General features: G+C 35.5%; 2 protein-coding genes and 1 non-coding gene across 3 annotated transcripts; all 3 read right to left on the reverse strand.

Annotated features, from left to right (window-relative positions):
• Window positions 1–452: 452 nt before the first annotated feature.
• LOC126697588 (protein NEDD1) lies at window positions 453–9,889 on the reverse strand. The gene is made up of 10 exons (XM_050394654.1): window positions 9,415–9,889; window positions 9,081–9,193; window positions 6,363–6,623; window positions 6,158–6,262; window positions 5,473–5,538; window positions 5,096–5,317; window positions 3,218–3,796; window positions 1,591–2,217; window positions 1,119–1,295; window positions 453–1,041 (listed from the first exon to the last, which is right to left on the reverse strand). The coding sequence occupies exons 1-10, from the start codon at window positions 9,569–9,571 to the stop codon at window positions 934–936; spliced, it is 2,415 nt and encodes an 804-aa protein (XP_050250611.1). The 5' UTR covers window positions 9,572–9,889; the 3' UTR covers window positions 453–933.
• A 1,171-nt stretch (window positions 9,890–11,060) lies between these two features.
• LOC126697592 (serine/threonine-protein phosphatase PP1 isozyme 4) lies at window positions 11,061–16,025 on the reverse strand. The gene is made up of 4 exons (XM_050394661.1): window positions 15,662–16,025; window positions 13,036–13,595; window positions 12,702–12,925; window positions 11,061–11,568 (listed from the first exon to the last, which is right to left on the reverse strand). The coding sequence occupies exons 1-3, from the start codon at window positions 15,861–15,863 to the stop codon at window positions 12,737–12,739; spliced, it is 951 nt and encodes a 316-aa protein (XP_050250618.1). The 5' UTR covers window positions 15,864–16,025; the 3' UTR covers window positions 11,061–11,568; window positions 12,702–12,736.
• On the reverse strand, window positions 12,116–12,262 carry LOC126697966 (small nucleolar RNA snoR135). The gene has a single exon (XR_007646338.1). It is a non-coding gene; the product is annotated as a small nucleolar RNA snoR135 (small nucleolar RNA).
• Window positions 16,026–21,704: the final 5,679 nt, after the last annotated feature.

A 21,704-nucleotide genomic window follows, 5' to 3' on the forward strand; every position in this document is an offset into this window, starting at 1 on the left:
AAGAACAGCATTTCATCAAAATTAAGGTCAGTAAAACATTTCAAAACAGGCTTCAATCATAGACGGAATTGAAGGGAAGGATTATTATAAAGTGAGGCACATACTTTCAATGCCTCTATTTTCAAAATAAGAGCACTAGTTGCCACTTTGCCATATCAGCCAACAGTTAAATGAAGAAATAAAAATTTCCGAATGATCATTTTTTTTTTTTTTTTTTTTTGTTGGTACAAGCTACTTGTGGAAACTGGAAACAAAGTCTTACCTTCTGAAGCAACTACCAATTTCTTTTCCTGATATCACCCCTCTTTCTCAAGGAGAATCATATTTCCTTGAGCTAAAACGTGTTTAGGCAGTGCAGAGACACAATAAGCAAATGAGTAGCTTCATTTATTTTTTAACTTACAACAGCCAACACCATCTACTTAAATTTTGTTTGAACACCAATCAAAATGTGATTTAATTAAGAGGCTCGATCATATTAAGAGTTTGATTTAATTCAACAATCAAATTTGACAGAACCAAATGAGAGCTCACTATTTCTATTCAAAGCTTTCATATCTTCCACTAAAAAAGAATAAAAATCTTCATACCAACTAAGACTAATATCACATAATCTTGATAGAAGCCATTCAAGTGCTTCTGTTCATTAGCTGAAATATACATCTCTGTACATCTTCAGAAACCCTAGCTCAAAAATGCAAGCAAATTTTCCCTATTTTCTTTTGATTTTTTTTTTCCACTTCCTTTTCCTTTTTTACTGACACAACTCCACTTCACTACTATTGCTGAGAATAGCAATCCTAGTACACCACTAAAACAAAAGGCCACAACTGGAGTGTGAATTATGGAGATGAAACAACAGACAGACCCCAAATACTTCCAAAAGAATTAAGGGTAAATAAAAACCACAAATAATGCAATCTTCGCCCATGCTTACAGCAATTGCCGGAGCTGCTGGTTTTCTTTCCGGAGTGATTTAACTTCTTTCATTAATTCTGCTTGGTTCTCCAAAATTGAGCTCATTACACTTGACATTTCCATCTGCCCAATAATTCCAGAAATTAATTTGAGGAAAGAACAAAAAGCCAAGGAAACAAAGAAGTTAATACCGTGTTTACCTCCTGCATATGAAATTGTCTTAGAATTTCAATATGAAGGTTCCTCATATCTTCGTGTATGGATTTCTGAAAGGAATCAAGAGTTTCATCAAGAGTGCGTTGAAAAAGCTGAAGTGTAAAGGAGGATCCCTGCTGTGCATCTGGTTGCTGGGCCTTTTGGGGTTGTGAGATTACTCCCTATCACACAAATTGCAAATCAATGAACCACCATAATCTAATAAAAGCATAAACAAAACTACTTTCATAAATGTTTGTGATGTTTGTCAGCACCCTTTTGCACTTTTAAATTTTAATGACAGCACACAATCAACACCACCCATATCAACTGAGACCCACAGGGTCACAGTTTCTTTATGCAAAGCACAACAGTGAAGATATTACGAAAACAAAAGCATATAGACAATCAGTCGATGCTTGCACTCTTCTATAAAAGCATAAACAAACATTTATCTAATGCATATGAAATTCATACATTCATTGATGGAAGAATTCCTAGTTCCGAAGCAGACACTGTATCGGATTTTGCCAACAAGTTATTCAAAAGTTCCTCCCTGGTTTCAGCTCCTGTTTTCTTCAATTTTGGAGAAACTACTGAAAGAGATGTGCCATCACTGAAAGAAGACGCTGTGCTTATTCTCTCTGCGTAAGTAGAATATCTTCGAGGCAGGGTTGAAGATGCTGGCCCTGGCAAATCAAGGTTAGTCTGTCCGGTGATGCCTTTTGTACCAAGGGACAGAGATGTGGAACTAGAGGTTAAGTGTTCGGGAAATCCAAATGATGTCTCCTGATTTGAAGAGACATCTTTGGCGCGAAAATTCGCATAACCAAAGTTTGAGTTTGTCAAGGAGCTAATACTCGTCTGACTTGTTGATGAGGACAGATCTTGTAATCCACTAAACATTGACCCTCCTGATGACTGGCCACCAGAGGCCAAGGTCCCAAAACGAGATGGCAAAGGAATTGGCTGACGTAGGTGAGTATATTTATCAGACAATCTCTCACCACCCCAAGCTTCTGGAGGAGTGATAGAGGAGTCTTCACTTTTTGAAGATGGACTAGGAGTTGAACCCAAAATTGTAAAGGAAGATCGGGTGTCATCCTGCACAAAGTGATAAAAGAAAAATCACCATTAAGAATATTCAATTTACAGATGCATAGAGGATTTGCACAGACCAAGATTTTTCATTTTTTTCATAAGTAACCAAATTTGATTGAGAAAGAGGAGATACTTAGTGCACACAAGATGTATACACAAAATAATCCTAAAAGATTACAGGCTCTAATCACAACATACAAAAAGAGATAAAAACAATAAAGTCTATAACAGAATTTAAATCAACAGTGCATATAGTTTGGAACCACTCAAAATACAGGATGTGCTCATAACACAAGTTTATTGAGGCAATACGGCAATACCTATAACAAAAAAAGTTGATTGGGCCAATAAAACTCAGCAAAACAATATATGAGAAATCCTGGAAATGAGTAAAAGAAAAAATAGATGGCCCCTATATTTATTTAAGTATCACTTTACAGTTTCATGGTTCAACATTTGTCGAATGAGATTATTGTCCAAAAATCATACTTATAGGAATTTCAATTGTTCACTCAAAAGCAAGAAAGTAGAAACCAAAACTGGTTACTTAAAAATGCGGACTAAATCTTACAACTCTCCTCTGAAAGGCTTTTAAGTTTTAGGGCATTGCAGAATAAGAGACAACTGAACAAAGTGATCTTAGTGAATTCAATTCACAGTCCAAGGCATAAAGCTTTTTTTAACAAAAATTATTTCTTTAATTCACACAAGTTTTGTAATGATAAGCGCTGATGAAAAAGACAGCATAAAATTAAAGGGCATGAGCATGTATGTCAAGATTCATACTTCAAACTCTACATTGAAATTCAAAAGTTCAATATATTTTTATTATCTTGTGCAGTGCGGAGGATTTTTATTAGTAAGCTACAGACCCAATAGGGGGTCTTGAACCCATGACATCACCCTCCATCCCAATATTATGGGAGGAGGAAGTGCCAGTTTTTCTATAGGTGTTTGTGCAGTGCAGTCATCCAATGGAACTAGGCTAAAAGGAGTATCAGACCTGTTTGGAAGTTGAGCTGGATTTCCAATCAAATATTGGATGGTCATTGCCACTATCATCTGCAATAGGGAATCTCCTGGTGGATGAAGGAAACAACAGTGATGGAGGCCTCTTATCTACAAGTAGATGATCCTTCTTGATTCCTTCATTGTCATCCCACAGCTTGTCAAGTGAGGGTGTTATTGGCTGAACATCCACAAGAGGGGAAAACACTTCCATATCATCCTTGAAGTTATAACTAGAACGAGGAGCTTGTAACCTTGCCAATGTACCACCTGCCCTTAAATGGCTTCGATGTGGTGTTTCCTCTGTGTTAGACGTATGGAGTGTGCTAGATGCAAATGCACTGCTGGTTGCTGTAAGTGAAGATGCTTCCATGGAGGCACCCAATCGGCCCAAATTTCGAGAACTGGATACTACTGTAGACAGAGAAAGGCTCGATGAAGTCACAGAAGGAAGTGGGTCAGGCATAAGAATCGAGTCTTCAACAGCATTTCCTACAAGAGCAGTCTCAGTAGTGCAATTACTTTCATTTACGATAACAGGTTTTGATCTCTGCCAGCATAAACTTGTAACAGCCTGAAAAACACTTGAAATGATTAGTATAAACTATAAATGAAGATTAAGAACATTAAGGTTTATGAAGCACAAATCTCTGAACTGAATAATATTATGTCATTGATGTGAACTATTTAAAAGGAAAAAACCCCTTTTCTTGTTTCTTAGAGGCAAAACTCTTGAATGGCCACTGATCAAGTGGATACAATTTGCTGGGAAATGCATTCCTATAATAAACTCTAATAGTTTTACCTACCATTAGCTTCCAATTAATTTACTTTGAATTGAAAGGCATTAGACATCTACTTATGATTATGAAGTACAGCATAAGTAGGATGTGCACCATTCCCTACCTCCCAAAAGCCTAAGCACGGCATCAAATGAATTTATGAAAATAAAAAGGCTATTGTAATTAATGAAGTACCAACGTCGGGACTGAAGGTATTGTTCAATTAGATTTAAAATAGAGCAGCATGCTGGATCTCCATTTCTGACATTTAATGATTTAAACAAATTATTTGTATGCATAGAGCTTTGGGAGATCAACTATGAATGTGAAGATAAAAAGGTGTAAAGCATCACCATGGTCTAAAAGTAAGAACACAATCACTCCTACAAATCAAAATAAATAATACAGACTTGGTCCTTACATATTGAAATTAAAAACACTTCATGTTCATGATGATGAACACAAGGACTCCAAAAAATTTACAAAGCAAAGCTAGGGGAGTTGTGAAGCTGAAAAATGGTACAGTCCCTTGATGTATTTATGGCTCTAAAGGAGCCGTATGAGATGAAAATGCAACTCAATTAAGCAGTATAATTTACTATAAAGTTTCAATAACAATATAATTTACCATAAAGTTTCAATTTCAATCTTTTAAATTATCAAAATTACGAGTTCTATTTATTTTCTTTACAACTACAAATGGCATAACATTGGTGGAAAATCTTGAAATGGTAATTGTGCATGAATCATGCCTCTTTAATAGAAGCAGTTCATTGGACATTTATCTCCCCTTTATCACCTGACTCCGTCATGATGATGACAGGCACAATAGGTGATTGGGAACTTGGAAGGACCTTATAAAAACTTTTCAAACATTTACAAGACTAGATATAAACTTCCTAAAAACAGCGTTACAGAGAAAAGAAAAATTTTAGTACACTAAGCCAATGTTGGACAAAAGCTACACTGAGCAGAAAAGAAACTTGTCAGCAGAAAGCAACATAATGTGATTATATAGAAAAAATTGCAAGAACATGACAACTTGTGAAAACCAGAAATGAAGACACAATAAATGAGGAAAGGAAATGTACCTCTGAACTACTATAAGCATGGAGAACTACAAAGGGCTGTGGTTTTCCACGGACATCATAGAATACCACCCGACCATTACTTGTTCCAGCTGCAAGAGTCCAGCCATCATCTCTAAAAGCCAATGACGAGAAAGGTGCCTCATAGGGAATGCAAGATGAGGGCCTTCTAGACCCTGAGTCATACGTGTATAACTTTTTATCCAGACCAACACTAGCAATTATCTGTCATGAGAAAAAATTTGGTATGGCAGAATGCTTAACTATATATACATATTCTGACCCTGAAAAAATCTTCACAATTTCATGGCATAAAACAAAACTACATTCATATATATATATATATATATATAAACATAACAGGGCCATAAGAATGAGACCTTATCATTGGACGGTGAAAAACTAACACCAGCTGTTGGCGCCGAGTGCTGCTTCAACCAAGAAACCTGCAAAAAGATAAAGAAAGAGGGTCCAATTAATGGCTACAGCATCATTTGCAAACCTAATTTAATCACAAAACTAATGGAAAGAAGAAAAAAGTTATAAAATATTCTCTCTTTTAAATAAGGTAGCAACATCATTCCACTATGATGGAATCATTCACCTCTTCCAACCTTTTGTTTTCTTTCCTGATTGGTTCAGATTGTTTCTCATCATTAAGAAAAGGTTCTCGAAAAACTCATCTGCACACTGTTTCTGGGACATGATTTTAAGATGAATTTTCAAAACAGTGAGCATACTTTTTTTAGTGGGCTTCACAGGTTTTGTTTTTAAGTGCTAGAAACAATGTTTAAAAATATCTGCCAAGGAAGCTAGTAATTTCTTTATATATCTAGATGTTGCTCTGCAAATATGTGGCAGTAAACCATAATGCCATTCATCTAAAAAAGGCTCAGAAAATGCAGTGCAATAACAGTTAAAACAGGTATTTTCCAGAATCAAAGCAGCAGCATAACTATGACTTTATTCAGTTTATTGAATACGAAAATTTAAAGAAGCATATAACTTGCTTAGTGATACTGAGTTTTTGTTGTTTTAAACATGAATCAGTAACATACTGCGAACCTTTGGATTGCGACCTGTTGTATCCCATAAATGTACGGTCCCATCATCACCAGCAGTAACCAAAAGGTGTCGGCTAATCCGGGAATAATCAAGCACTCTCAATACCTGATCTTACAATCCCAAACACAAACAATTAGCTTGAAAACCAGAACTCAAAACCATAAACACCTGAACAACAGCACCAAGATGCAACAAATCAAAGAACCTGTTCATTGGGATCCTTGAGTTCAGCAGCCCTGGCACCTGATGCAAGGTTGTGAAGTATGAGATCCCCACTAAGACTTATGGAAGCCAAGTGTTCATCCTTGCAGTTGTAAATTGCACCCGTTATTGTATTGGTATGACCTCTCAGCCATTTAATACATCGTTTCCTCTGCAAATCCCATATTCTTACAACTTGACCACTTCCACCAGAACATATGTATCTGGATACCTTATTGCTGAAGCTGATAGCCGCTATAGACTCCTGTAAAATTATTTATAATCAACCACGACCATAAAACTAAACCAAGAAAATTCATTATCTTGGGTGTACAGATTAAGTTTCAATGATGACCATCAAGGACTCACCACAGTGAATGATTCTTGTATGGGTGCAAATCAATAAGATTTTCACCACATAAAAGCAAATACAAAAGGAAACATACACATAGATACGCATAAACACACACAGATCACAATCAATAGATCATCTTCTATAATGATACAAGAGTTCAGCACCCTAACTTCTCTCCACCAGGTGCTACATTAGTTGATTCATCCATCAACCCATCTTGTAACCCTTACAAGGTTGGATCACTCATCCTAGAAATTATACATGGCAGTCTTACATATACAAAAGCTCCATGTGTCTACTTTAATGCCAAAAGCATGGAGGTCCCCACCCACAAGTATAACATAATTTGCTTACATTTTTGGTAATTGAATAAAGGATTGATGGAGTTTCTATAAATTCCTTTTGTTTCATTTCCTGAATGAAATGTTCACAAGTTTTGTTGAGGATTTAATTTTTCAGCTTCTAGACCTTTTATGCACACACATCACAACAACCATCAAGCCTTAGTCCCAAAATTTTGACATTAGCTAAGAATCTTTAACATACTAGTCAGGGTCGGCTTCATGCATTCTTTTCTGCCATTCTATTCTATCTTAAGTCATACTCTATGTTATTTTAATTGACATGTATTCTATTCTTAATTGACATGTCCTTTTTACTACTTCTAATCATCTTATTGTAGGTCTTCCTCTACCTTTTTCTGCTCCCCTAACTTTAATCAACTCACTCTTTCTCAGTGGTGCACTAATTGCTATCCTCTGAACATGATCAGACTATCTCAAGCGACTCTCCCTCATCTTTTCATCAATAGGGACCTCCCTATTTTAAAGCAAATTTCCTCATTTCAAATCCTTTCTTTCCTTGTATCTCCATTTAACCATCTTAACATTCACATTTAATATCTAGAAAGCACGGACGCGGCTAGGAGGGTGCCGCACCCGAGTCTGACGCGGTTGACTGCGCGTCGGTGCCGCGTCTGAGTTTTTTTTTTTTTTTTTTTTCTCAGATTCACGCCGAACCGGGCTGATTCGGCCAGAATCGGGCCGTATCAGCCATATCAAGTTGTATCAGCCGGCGACGGATACGGCCGAAATAGGCCGAAATCGGCCTTGAAACTCGTCGGAGCAGCCGAAATTCTGACCTCCAATGTGTTTCTTGCCTTCTTCTTTCTTTGTTTTGTGAATCAAGGTATATTAATGTGTTTTTTAAGAATATTTTAATTGTAAAAATATATAGAAAATATAAATAAAAATATTTTTAATAATTTTTTAATCGCTGAGTCTCACCACACCCGCACCCTACTTTTTCAAAAATTGCCGAGTCCCGCACCCGCACCCGTGCTTCATAGTTTAATATACACACACATGGGATATACAAACATTCTTAATTGCTGTTCCAAGAGACCTCATCAGTTAAATGAACCTTGAACCCTTAATAACACCAACGCTATGCAAGGTATCCAATCACTCCACACTATTTCTTGAAAAAATATCCTTCATGTCTGGTTTTCAAAGCTTAATTATTTGTCTTAGGTCATAAAATTTACATTGACAATTGAACAGCTACTACATTTCATTCTCAAGCATATTTCAACTTATTCAAACACAAACATATACACATCCACATATCTACTTGCACATGCACTTGAATACTAGTCCTATATATCCCAAGCACAAATCAAACTGAATGGACCTCTAATTCTTAACCTACTAATATCTACAGCATTTTAGTTCAAAAGTTTTACATCGACAATTGAACAGCTATTACTTTTTATTATCAAGCATAATTCTACTTATTCAAACACAAACATATACACATACACATATCTCCTTGTACACACAAGTGAATTTGAATAACTGAATGGACCTCCAATTCTAAACCTACTAATATCTACAGCATTTTAATTCAGAAGTTTTACATCGACAGTTGAACAGCTATTACTTTTTATTATCAAGCATAATTCAACTTACTCAAACACAAACATATACGCATACACATACCTCCTTATACACACATGTGAATTTGAATAACTGAATGGACCTCCAATTCTGAACCTACTAGTATCTACAGCGTTTTAGTTCAGAAGTTTTACATCGACAACTGAACAGCTATTACCTTTTATTATCAAGCATAATTCAACTTATTCAAACACCAACATATACACATACGCATACGCATACACATACACATACGCATACACATATCTCCTAATACACGCAATGTGTATTTGAATACTAGTCCTATTCCTATATATCTCAATCCCAAGCAGAAAGCAAATTGAATGGAACAGCAATTCTTAATCTAATAATATCTTCAGCATTTTAACACTGCAAGAGTCTGCTACTTCACCGAAAACACCAGAATTACCTCAATGTTGTCTCCACTATCGGCTCCGGCCACCGGAATCGTCCCCAAGCTCTGCCCATTCTTACGCCACAACGAAATCTTCTTATCATCTCCAGCACTCGCCACAACCAAATCTGCAAAACAATCACATACCACCAAAATGGATCAAACAACTCATAGCTCTAATTTTTCTCGCCACCATCACTTAATAGTAACCTAGAAACAAATTCTCAAAAAACTCAAAAAACACTTCCATCCATTTTCTCAGCCACCAAAAAAAACCCTAACAAATCAAACATTGATGAAATGCAATTTCCAAAGAGAGAGAGAGAGAGAGAGAGAAAGAGAGACTGACTGGTGTGGTTCCACTTCACTGAATTGACTAAGCAACCAGGAGAGGGAGTGTAGGTCAAAGCGCAAGGATCGCCGGCCTTCACCGAAACATCGAAGAGCTTCACAGTGTCTCCTCCGCTTGCCGCCAATAACGCCATTGCTGGATCCGATAAATTCATCGTTTCTTTTTTTTTTTTTCTTTTTCTCTCTTTTACTCTTTCACTGCGAACTTTACTAAAATATAAAGCACCACCTACCACTAAAATTTTCCCAGGAAAATCAATTCAGCAATAGAAATAGCAAATCAACGCATTCTATTTTGATTATAATTCAAATTCAATGGAAATGGAGTTTCCTTCGTTTCGTTTTTTCAAACATTTTTTCAATTTTTTTGGGATTTGGTTTTCCCTGAGAAACCCTACATGAGAGAGGCAGAGAGAGAGAGGTTGGGCCGTTGGGACGAAAATTTAAAATGAGAGAGCGCCTTTATGCTGAAGGAGCCCAGCTTTCCTTTTATCTTCTTTTTTTTTTTTTTAAGTTTTTGAAAAGGAAAATTGTAATCATAATGTTGACAACAAACTTGGGCCTAGTAGTCGGTTGCAAACAGTAAAATGATCTTTTGCTTAATTTCCCACTTTTGCGTGATGATATTTGCCTTAAAATGCATTTCCTTTCAATCTACTTTAGTAAAAATTACTATCTACGAAAAAAGTAAAAAGTGTGTTTTTTGGAATTGGATTTTATGAAATTGGTATTGAACTATGATGGGATTCGTTGCCAAATCTAAGCTTTGTGGATGTCATTTCGTTAATTGATAATAATGTTTTCATTAAAAACAAAATTGGTAATAATATTTTCCCACTAAATTTTAAAATTACACAGGTGACTTTATTGAAAATATATAATCTTCCTGAAAGAAAATTGGAAAATAAATAGTGTAAAAAAATCATAACTATTATTTTTCTTCTCTAAGCAATAGCCCTGGACCATTCTCTTCAGAATAGAGATGTCTTGTCATGTTTTTTTGGCATCATTTGCCCAATACTTTACTTATAGGCAACCTTTACAAAGGATTTTTTTTTTTTTTCTTTTCTTTTGAGAATGAATTTATTATTATTATTATTATTATTTTGCTTCATAACATTACAAAATTTTTATTTTAACCCTTTATATTTGATTTTATTTTCATATTGCACATGTTATCCATTTTCTTTAATAATCTAATGATACTTGATACTATGGAAAACATGTTCTAACGGGTGACACTTATCTGACAAAGCTAACAGCTAAATTAATGACAGAAATAAAATCATATTATATGAGTGATATGTCTTAACGAAAATAATTTATTTCACTTATCGGTCAATTCTTAAAAAATAATAAAATATAACCCGAAACCCTAAGACTGAAAATGTGCTTTAAGCTAAAAATATTGTCACTAAAATACCAGCTCTATAACATTCGCTAGACCTGGCCCGTCGTAGCTGATCTGGTTGAAGCATAGCAAAGGCATAAAGCTGCTTTGAAATTAGATGATTGACAGAACTAGAATTGGGAATATTGTGTATATGAGATGCCTTTGGCAATGCTCAGCCAGACCAAAATGGCAAGAATCACAACATTCCTGCTGCAGCAAAATCAAAATGCCAAGTGGCACTCACATCCAAGTGGCAATAATCATGGATGGCCAACAAGACCACATCCATAAATAAAAATCACACTTTGGAATACAATAATAAACAGCCACCACTCGCATATTACTACCTCTTCAACATCAAAATAAGCCTAAAATATTTTTAACCAAGAAAAATAAAAATAAAAAACCTAAAATATTTGAGATAAACAGCTCACAAATAGTTCAGCAAACCCCGTGCGAAATGTAAATGAGGCAATTTCCGTTGCCCACAATGGAAAGCACAACTATGAATTACCCATCAAATATATGTACACATTGTGTCAGTCACAGATGATGAGGTAATGAGAAAGGTAAACCAGCAAAATAAAAATTTTCTGCCTTGTGCCCTCCACACTAGTCCCAAGACCTAACTTCCTCCTCCCCAACTCACATGAGTTATAGCACAACAGACGGCACTTGCATCTCCTTGAGTTAGAAGGAACCTACGATGTTGGAAATCTTCATTTTCAGCCAATTCACCATGAAAAAAGAGGAGGACCTCTGCATGAAAATGAATAAACAGATAAATGAAGGAGAAGAGGCAATAGTTGAGAAACAGAGCTGCTGTGATTATTGAATGTTTGACTGTTGAACCTTTAATTTACTAAATGCAGAGACAACAAGCAATAAGATACAAGTCACACGTATAATGTATTTAGAATGCAGATCAACATCTCAGAGACCATAACCAGTACCAACAGTACACATAATCATATCAAATGGCTCTTTCCCCTGTGTGTTTTGACTCAAAGATGAGATTATTGATGCTCATTAAAGGTATGAGTCAGGTACGATTAATTTCCAAGTTCAAGAAAGTTATTTGTCCTGCTCACTCGGTTGTTTTCTCAATAATGAGTACAGCATAAACAAAGTACATTATGTGGTATTCCAAGCAAAAATGAGCCACCCAACTTGTCTTGCCCCATCCAAACAATTTTACTTTCAAACAAAGATACATTCTATAATTTAAAGTGGCAATAAAAAAGGTTGAAACAAGAAAGAAATAGTTTTTTTTTTTTTTTATAAAGACTGTAGAAAGAATAAAAAACAATGTGGGGAAGATGATTGTTGATAATATCAATGGTTAAGATGAAACACAACTGCCCACCTTCCCCCGATCAATGTTGCAGGGAACTCTTTCGGAAACATAGTGCACTTATTGTAGCACAACGCCGATACACACAATCCCTGCTTTAACTAACAAAACCCTTGTGTTTATTTATGTACAAATTAAGATTAAACAGACATTGAAACAAAAAAAATAATACAAGAAAGAAATAATATTTGATAACTATGTTTTCTCAAAAATCTCTCTTTATAAGAAATCAAACTGAGAAAAGACACTTTCTCTTAATAACAACTATGTACCCACTGTTTGATATTTTCAGGGCTTTAGATGGATACTAAAGTATTTGTAAGTTAACCAACCAACTTGATTCCCCCAACCACACCACCCACAAAAAAGAAAAAAAGCTTCCAACTCTTCTGCATGGGAAATAACAAGATAACAATAGTAAAATATAATTTATACAATTGAGACACACACCCACACATCCTCATGCTCCTATGCCTGGAGGTGTGCAACACACATCATTATTAGTAAATAAAGGAAGGAAGCAATAAATAAGACTGACCTTGGTAAAGATGAAGGAGCAGTATATAGCTACCATCACATTTTGTTTGACATCATGAACTTTGTTTTTTTCTCTGCTGGCTTAAGAATCTGGAAAGAGCACATCAAATCTTCATCTACAATCATCATTGCACCAGCATTATCAAATTCACCACAGTAATTTGGGGCGGAAAATATCGTAACAAGTTGCCTGTCAGCAAAGAATTCATACCCATCCTCCACAACCTATACCATAATAATTATTCAGGTATCCAAACTCCAGAATGAGTAGAACAGGAGGGAAATTATTATTTAAAAAAGGAAAGGGGGGGGGGAAGAAGAGCAAAGTCAGTGACCTGATGGGCACGACAGACAAGGTCCAAATCATGCTTTGTTAAGAACTCTGTCACCTTATCAGGCCCAAAGGTGTATGAGACTCCTCTGTCATTCATTCCCCATCCTTTAACATCTCTACCAGGATCTGACCAGAGCAAATCACACAGCAACCCAGTGTCCGGAACAGCAGTTGGACGACTTAAATTTCTAATTTGATCCAAGTTTGTCAGATCAGGTGAAAGGCCACCATGCATGCACAATATTTTGTCATCTATAAGAGCTGCTACAGGAAGGCAGTTAAAACAGTCTGTAAAGGCTTTCCAAAGTCTCACATTGAATCGCCGCTTACATTCATCATAAAATCCATATATCCGATTAATAGAAGCACATTCATGATTTCCTCTTAGAAGAAAGAAATTCTCTGGATATTTAATCTTATAGGCAAGCAAGAGGCATATTGTTTCCAAACTCTGCTTGCCACGATCCACATAGTCCCCTAAAAATAGATAATTTGCATTAGGAGGAAAACCCCCATATTCAAAAAGCCTTAATAAATCACTGTATTGTCCATGAATGTCACCTGAAAATAGAAAGAAGAAATTCACAAGGTGAGATTCAAATCCACAAAATTAGGACAGTTATTTCATTAAAATGAATAATCATAATTGCCTCTTGAGCATGAGCTCTAGAGCAGATTAGTCCATTTTTTTTAAATGGCACCCTAGTGGGTTTTGAACCCACAACTTCACCCTATATGACATAGGATAACCACACTATTTCAATGGAACAATACAACAACAATAGAACAAAAGGGTAAACCCTAGGAGTCAGCACCTAAGGGTTGCTTGGAGTCAACACCAAGCAAAACTAGAGTCGGCACCAATGTAAAGAAAACACACATTTTTAATAATTCTGAAAAAGCTATCTTACAATAATAAAAAAAAGTGCTTAAATAGCTAACAATAAAATGCATAAAGAAACCCTAATTATTAAATACTCGGGCTTGCTTAATCTCAAGCCCAATAACTAATAGGCTCCATCCATAAGGCCACAGGTTGGGCCGTCCTTTTTTTGCTTTTCCTCCTATACATGCGTATAATTGGGGGCTTGTACCTCGTGTCCGCACCACTATACCTTGATCTTACAAGGAGAAGATGTGCGCCAAATTAACTCTTAGTCCTCTTGGATTTGTTAAAAATGTCAAATATAGCCCAAACCCCACTCTACTCATTAAAAGTTAAATAGGGATAAATTTTTTTTTTTTATAAGTAAAAAAAGAGGGTTAAATTCTGATAAAGGAATCAGCTTGTCCTAATCCTTCTATTGTTGACAACCACAGCATAACAAGGATCTCTTTCACAACGGCTTACTACCTAAGCATCCATGCTGCCATTCACCAAAGTTCCTTCAAAAACTCATTAACAAACATGGCCACATTAGATTAGGTGTCGATAAACATGGACTCTTATTTTTTATAGGTAATATAAGAATTATTATTGATGAAAATGGAAAAAGAAACATACAATGTGTTCCTGAGAATGAACACAGCAAAGCACAAAACAGAACACCACAGAAAACAATCAAGAGACTAAACTAAGAGAAGAAAAAAACTGAACAATAAGTCAGTAGACATGGACCCTAATGACTTATGAAGCCCTTGCACCCCCTACCCCCCAAAAATACCAGCAAGACAAAGGTCCATGGTCCATCATCACCCAAGTTCCAACATACTTATTAAGATGTTAGATTATCAAGGTTGTTCAACTCATGGAAATAATCATAATCTCCTACAAGAAAGTAGAGTAGCAGACAAACCACCATCTTTTACAAAGACAGAAAGTACACATCCTGCATTTCAACGAATCGAAAAGAGACATTAACCACTTGAGGAACAAAAACATTCTATGAGCCCGTCTATTTGCGTGTTAGCAAGTTTTTAGGGAAAAAACCCCAATTCACTATTCATGCTTTATAAGTCCAGAACTTTAAAAGTACTATTCACTGAAGTTAAAGTTCTACTTCTTACATGGCACTATCTTGAGCATAGAGTAAGATATATATTCATGTTGCACAGCAGTACCAAGTATCAACACACAAAAATTATCATTGCCAATTCACACCATATGACAACACAACACAAGCCAAAAAACTCATTCAAAATCCTCTTTTTTCTTATCGGTAAGTTACTCACACTTAGTAGATTTTGAACTCACGATCTCACCCTCCACCCATTCTTATGGAAGAATGAAAGAACTACAAAACCTCTTAAAAATTATTCACCATCCATACATATTTCTTTACTCCTAAAAGCCAAAAAAAAAAAAAAAACCACCCTAATCTAAGAGCCTATCAGCTAATTTACCTACAACAACCAAGACTTTCTATCATTCATACATGTCATTTTTTAACTATTTCTACTAGTGTTATTTTAACTCGGCTTCAAACGGTCCCACTTATGTCGGTAAGTAGCAAAAACTAATAAACAAATTCTGTTTAACCGACTCGCTGTAAAAAGTTAATAGACATTATAAAATTCAATTTAAAAAAAATAAAATAAAATAAAAAAAGCAGCAGCAGTAGTAGTAGTAGAAGACAGTACCGCAAATTCAGCAAAAAAAAAAAAGAAAAAAAAAGAGAAGACAGTACCGCAAATCTTGATAGGGGCAGAGAGTTCGAGAAGATTAGGCTGTTGAAGAAAGATGTCTCTGGAAGCACCACAAAGCTGCTTGATCTCATTCTCCGATAGCTGAACTTGCTTACCCGGTCTCGCTGATCTGACCTCTGTCAGCCGCCTGATTATATCATCCACTACGGCAAGGTCCATCGTAACCTGACCTTGCGCCGCCATTGGATTTCTTTTTTCAGATCCTCCCCCTCCCCCCTCCCCCCTTGGAACGGCTACGATTTCAGGAAACCCTAGAGAGGGGGTGGGTTTGGTTGGTTTGGTTGGTACTTTTGTTTTTTTGTGTTTTTTTCCTCTCTCTCTCAGTGTTTGAGACTTTATTTATTTTTGTGTTGTCTATTTTGGTGAGTTTATAATAAAAAGTATTTTCTCGGGAAAGAAGAGTGGAAAAAAGGAAAGGAAATGACAGATTCTATTTTTTATTAATTTATTTAAGCTTTTGAGAGGGAGAGGTGGAAGTGTCAAACTCTTAAAAAACATTGAAGATAGAGACGGCTGCTAAGTCATATGTTGCGGTGTTATAATTCATTTGATTAAGGATCTGTGGACTGAAAGTGAAAGGGGAGCGGTCATGAAACGGTGTCGTGTTGTGGGAATTTTTTAAAATTTTGGGATTTCACGGACAGGCGCTGTTCTGTCTGTCTATCAAAACTTCCTTTTTGAAGATAAATCAGTCATATCGAGCTGTGGACCTTGTGGAAATGGGGGATGGGGTCGTAGATTTCATTTCATGGGCCCAAATAATGGCAAACAAACCTAACTTGAGTAGGAGCCCTAGCAAAAGTCCAACTAGACCCCAGAAAGAAAGAAAAAAATCTCAAACATAGCTACAGCATCTTTAATAGACTCTCTAAACATAAAATTTTCTCCATTGTAGAGAGTAAATCCACAAGATAGGTTTTCAATGGACTCTATATATGTGAAATTTTTTTTGGCTCATGAATCAAGTCTGATGGATTACTATTCATTCTTCAAATGTTTTTTTTTCTTATTATAATAATCAAGTATTGAATAAAAAAAATGTTGGAAGATGTGTAGTTGTTAAAAAAAGAATAAATAATAAATGAAAAAATAATATTTAAATGAGATAGAGAATGGGATAGAGAATCTATTGGAAAGTGTATTTGAAAAAGTGGGTAGTTAAAAGGTAAAAATCACAGTTCATTCTCCAAACAGTACAAAAATTTGTCTAACCTGCTAAAAATGCTCTTATGTTTGTTAGATTTTAGAACTAGCCTAGTTTTACTTTGATGTAAATTGAAATGGTCAAATAGTAAAACCTAATCGGTTTTGAATTGGATTTATTTTATATCACTCGGTTGATTTTAAGTTGATTAATTATACTAATTATGCAAATGTCCAAATTTAGCATGTGATTGCTACAACCAATATTGTAAATTACAAAGGTGCAAATGGAAAATAAATCTGAATACAATGATATGGTTACAATGAAAAACCCTAACGCAAAAAATCCAACAGGTGGTTTGAAGCTCTCTACCAACTAAAAAGTCCACTAAGACAAAAATGGAAATATAACCCGATCCTAGTATTGCTTCCTAAAATAGGATTTACTCACGTGACCATGTGTAGCAACAATCCAATTGGATTCTTTTATCTTATGGATCTTTTTGATGCATGAATACCTAATCCATGTCTAACTCACCACAATAGCTTAATTGCAGTAGTCATGATGCAAGGTCTTCTATGAAAAAATCATTAACCTTTAATGGAACTTTGAACATAATGTTTGGTACAAAACTCTAGGCACATAGTCATCGTAACAAGATCTCCACTTCACATAGTATTCTCCATATGTTAACAACAGCCTAATATGACTTTAAATACACCTTCGGAACTCTAGTGCACAAAACCCAAAGCCTCTTGATCATCTTGGGATGCAACTTGAGAAAACAAATTCTAAAATCTTTGAGGGCCCGCTTGGTACCATAACTCAAACAACTATTTTCAGTTTTTAAACAACATTACACGTATTTTCACATATTTTTTCACCCACACGTATTTCCAAAAAAACTGAAAACTGTTATTTAAGTATATGTACCAAACACTCCCTCAATCAATTGACGGGAGTGAAACCTTAATTAAGCCCAATTTGTCGACATGCAATTGAGCCTAGTGTCGAGGGCCTTGAGGCAGCATAAATTCTTCATTTTGAGCCGTTTATTGAGTTGTTTTTTGTGTCTTCAATGTAAGTTTTCAATCACTATTCTAGACACTAAAAAGTAACAACTCGTTTACATTTAACCGAAGTTTTGGAAACGGTTTGCCAACACAAGACACATTTGACCATAACACAATTTATTTAGACTTCATAGTATTTTTGGATGGAGGGAGATGGAGCCATGTAGGGGTAGGATAGGAGAATAAAGAGTACGGTGGCTATAATATAGTAATTATAGTCTATTTTCAAGCTAGACAATTGCTATGGTATAAGAACCATAATGTAATTATAAGGTTTTTGTTAGTTAAAGTGGCAGCAATATGATGAGTTTTGTACGATCAATATAGATTTATAGATATATCATGTGGCACTAAGAGCATTCTCATCAGCACTCTAAAAAAAAATGCTATTTTGACACACCAAAAACCCACTTTATCATTTTAACACATCATTTTACAACATACCATTTATCAGATGTTCTATTCTTCAATTCTATACATTAAAATAATATTTATTACACATTAAAATAATATATTACCTCCTCCTCCCTATCCCTATCACTATCATCATCATCATCATCACCAACGGTCACCACCAGCACAAACATCGCCGGCCACCACCGGCGCCTTAAAAAAAAAAAAAAACAACCAGAGAGATCGGCACAAACCCAAACCCACCACCGGCACAAATACACATCCGCCGACGCCGCCTCAACCAAAAAAAAAAAAAAAAACAACCAGAGAGATCACAAACCCACATCCACCACCGGCACAAACCCACATCCGCCAACGCCGCCTCAAAAAAAAAAAAAAAAAAAAAAAAAAAAAAACACAACCAGAGATCGGCACAAACCCAAACCCACCACCGGCACAAATTCACATCCACCACCAGCAGAAACCTTAAACAAACCACATCCCAAATCCACCAAATCAATTATAAAATTAATTACAATTTACACTTAAATCATAAATTGAATCGGCACAAACCCATTTTTTTTTTCTTCCTTCAGTGTTTGTTACCTTTCAAGAGCGACAAACCGTCTCCGTCGCCGTCGCTGATGGAAGTGGGTCAGTGACTAGTGGCGATCCTGGGCGATCTCTGTTTCTCGGCGTGGCGAGACGGCTTGGCGAGACGACGTGGCGAGACGTCTTGGTGAGACGGCGCGGCGAGACGGCGAGGCGAGAATGCCAGAGAGAGAGAGAGAGAGAGTGATGGGTTGCAGATGGAGTGACCGAGAGAGACAAATGAGGGAGGAGAGAGAAAAAACGAATTAAATATAGGTAAACAGTGTATAGCATTTTTGTTCGTACCGTCTCATATTTGAGACGGTACTGTAGACATGTTCTAAATTTTTTGAGATATAGAACGGCTGATGAGAGCTTGTTTTTGTGTTTGGTGTGTTAAATGTGCCAAATATTTGGCATTTGGCACATTTAGCACACCTGATGGGAGTGCTCTAAATTTGAATGGATTCGCTAAGGATTGTAGGTAGATAATATTGCCTTCTTCTAAATATATATGATTGTCAGGGGTGGAGCCAGGGGGTCGAGGGGGGCAATTGCGCCCCCTGGCTCGCCCAAATTTTTTTAAGAGATTTACTTATATGTCATGAGTTTGCTACCTCCAATCATATGACTACACCCTACACTAAATAACAGGAATATGAGGAAATAGAACTCAAGTGTAATTACTGATGTGTGAGTTTCAAAGTTTTTGTCCTTTTATCAATTTGTTCCCTCCCCTCCATATGGCTGGCCCATCTTAATTTTTGTATCCATTTATTTCCTTGTTCTGTTTCATGTATGGATTTGCTTTATGTATTTCTTTTTCATTTATAAAATAATCATTGGACTATTTTTTTTTAATGGAAACTTCATTAAATATGAAAGAAAAATAAAATCATTAATAATCTATCAATGTGTTTTAAAGCTCAAAATATATATATAAAAAAAAAAGATTAAAAAAAAGAACTATTAAGAAACACATGTTTTAATCGAAAAGATTGAAATAATATATTATTATTGCCTGATAAAAATGATAAAAGAATCACAAATTTCTAATGTAGTAATTTATTCTTCGCTAATAAAATTTGTGTAAGCAATAAAATGTAAAGATAATTATATAATAAATTCTAAAACTCAATACTGTTTTCATGTTAAACTTTGAATTTTCAAGTGTGTGTAAGTTCACAATTTCGTTTTTAAAATATTACAATATCATATTCATATGAGTTGTACTTGAGTTTTCCAACTACTAAAATCTTTTATGAGAATTAAAAATGGAATTTTTAATTAAAAAATTATTCATGTGTAAATGAATCTTTGTCCAAGCACAACGACGCAATTATCAGGGGCGCACTCTACCACTGAGCTAATAGCCCGTCGTGCGGGCCTCCCGCCGAGGCCCGATAGAAAAATACAGTATAGAAAATATACTAATGTTATTTTTTGTGTTTGTGCCCGTATGCATTGCTTATAAATTCCCCCCACCCCCCCGCGAACTTAAATTTTGGCTCCACCATTGATGATTGTGCGTGTGTTGGGGATCACCAAGGAGCCTTTTTTTTTCTTCTTTTTTTTTTTTTTTGGTTGGGGGTGAAAAATGTGAAGCATTACATAATAGAAAGAAAGAAAGAAATGACTTACAATACAAGCAAAAAAGAAAAAGAAAAAAAAAAGAAGCTTGAAAACTTAGTTCAGTTCTAATTAGAAAAAAAAAAAAAAAATGACTTACAATACAATCAAAATGTAATAATTTATTTTCATGTTCTTTTCTAATTAGTTCACTTCTATCGTAGATTGAATAGCATAAAATAGAGGAAGGTATCTGCACGGTGCGCTCTGTTACATGTGGCTGAGTCAGAGGCCTTGCCTTTTAGCAGAAACATGGCATCTACCGCGACCACTTCTACATCGCCATCTTCCTTCAGAAAAAGTTGGGAAATCTAAAGCTGGGAATAAAATTGTTCCCGACACTTTCTTCACAAGCACAGAAAGTTAATTTCTAGGTTCGCAGCTGTCAATTAGGTATAGGGTTCACATCAATCCCTGGATTTTACATAACCAAACGCAGACACAATGGTTCAGTTCATAACCTACAGTTGCTTCAATTTGTCACTCAAAATGGTAAGAATCAAATTAAAGGAATAACATACGAGGATTTAGCAATAGCATTGATGCTAACTAGTTACGTGACAAATGGGATGAACGTGTTGAATACGTAACAAAAGGACACTTGAAAAACCTTGCCTTTTACAAGGCAAAGTGACAAAGAGTTAGAGAACCAGACAAAATTGCATGAATCGTTTTGTTCCTTAATGGAAAGATCATGATAAAGGGCTCCATTTTCTTGTGTGTGACAAAAGAGGCCGAAATGCATGAACAAACGATGACACTGTGCATTGCATTATTAAATAAAAGCAACCTTTTCTTATTGCAGGCAATGTGAACTAAAGCGTCGGCACTAGATACCTAATCAAAAGAGGTAGGAATTGGAAAACATTTTATTATGAAGAATTATATGAATTTTTAGAAATTCTATAGTCCAACTTCCAAGAAACTTCAATCGATCTTATGAGGTTTAAACTTTAAAAAGTGGGGAAGATGTGGAGTCAAGAATTTGTTCTATAAAGGCTGAATAAAAAATGTGATAAATCACATATTTTTTTTCTTTTTATATAGTTGCGTTTGGTATTGGTTGAAAGTGCAGCTTTTTTTACTATTTAGTTTTTTTTTGCTACTATTTCGTTTATTTTTGCTACTATTCATGAGTTTCATTTCACTTTTTTACACTATTCATAGGTTTTACTATACTATTTCAACTAGCTT

This window comes from Quercus robur, chromosome 8 (genome assembly GCF_932294415.1).
Source record: "Quercus robur chromosome 8, dhQueRobu3.1, whole genome shotgun sequence".
Classification (NCBI taxonomy): domain Eukaryota; kingdom Viridiplantae; phylum Streptophyta; class Magnoliopsida; order Fagales; family Fagaceae; genus Quercus; species Quercus robur.

Coding starts and splice junctions, on each gene's coding strand:
- LOC126697588 (XM_050394654.1), bottom strand. CDS start 9,571: ATGAATTTATCGGATCCAGCAATGGCGTTATTGGCGGCAAGCGGAGGA. Junction 6,263..6,362: donor TCAAGGATCCCAATGAACAG/GTTCTTTGATTT, acceptor TTGTAAGATCAG/GTATTGAGAGTGCTTGATTA. Junction 5,539..6,157: donor CAACAGGTCGCAATCCAAAG/GTTCGCAGTATG, acceptor ATCTTTTTGCAG/GTTTCTTGGTTGAAGCAGCA.
- LOC126697592 (XM_050394661.1), bottom strand. CDS start 15,863: ATGGCGGCGCAAGGTCAGGTTACGATGGACCTTGCCGTAGTGGATGAT. Junction 13,596..15,661: donor TGCCCCTATCAAGATTTGCG/GTACTGTCTTCT, acceptor TTCTATTTTCAG/GTGACATTCATGGACAATAC. Junction 12,926..13,035: donor TTGTCTGTCGTGCCCATCAG/GTCACTGACTTT, acceptor ATTATGGTATAG/GTTGTGGAGGATGGGTATGA.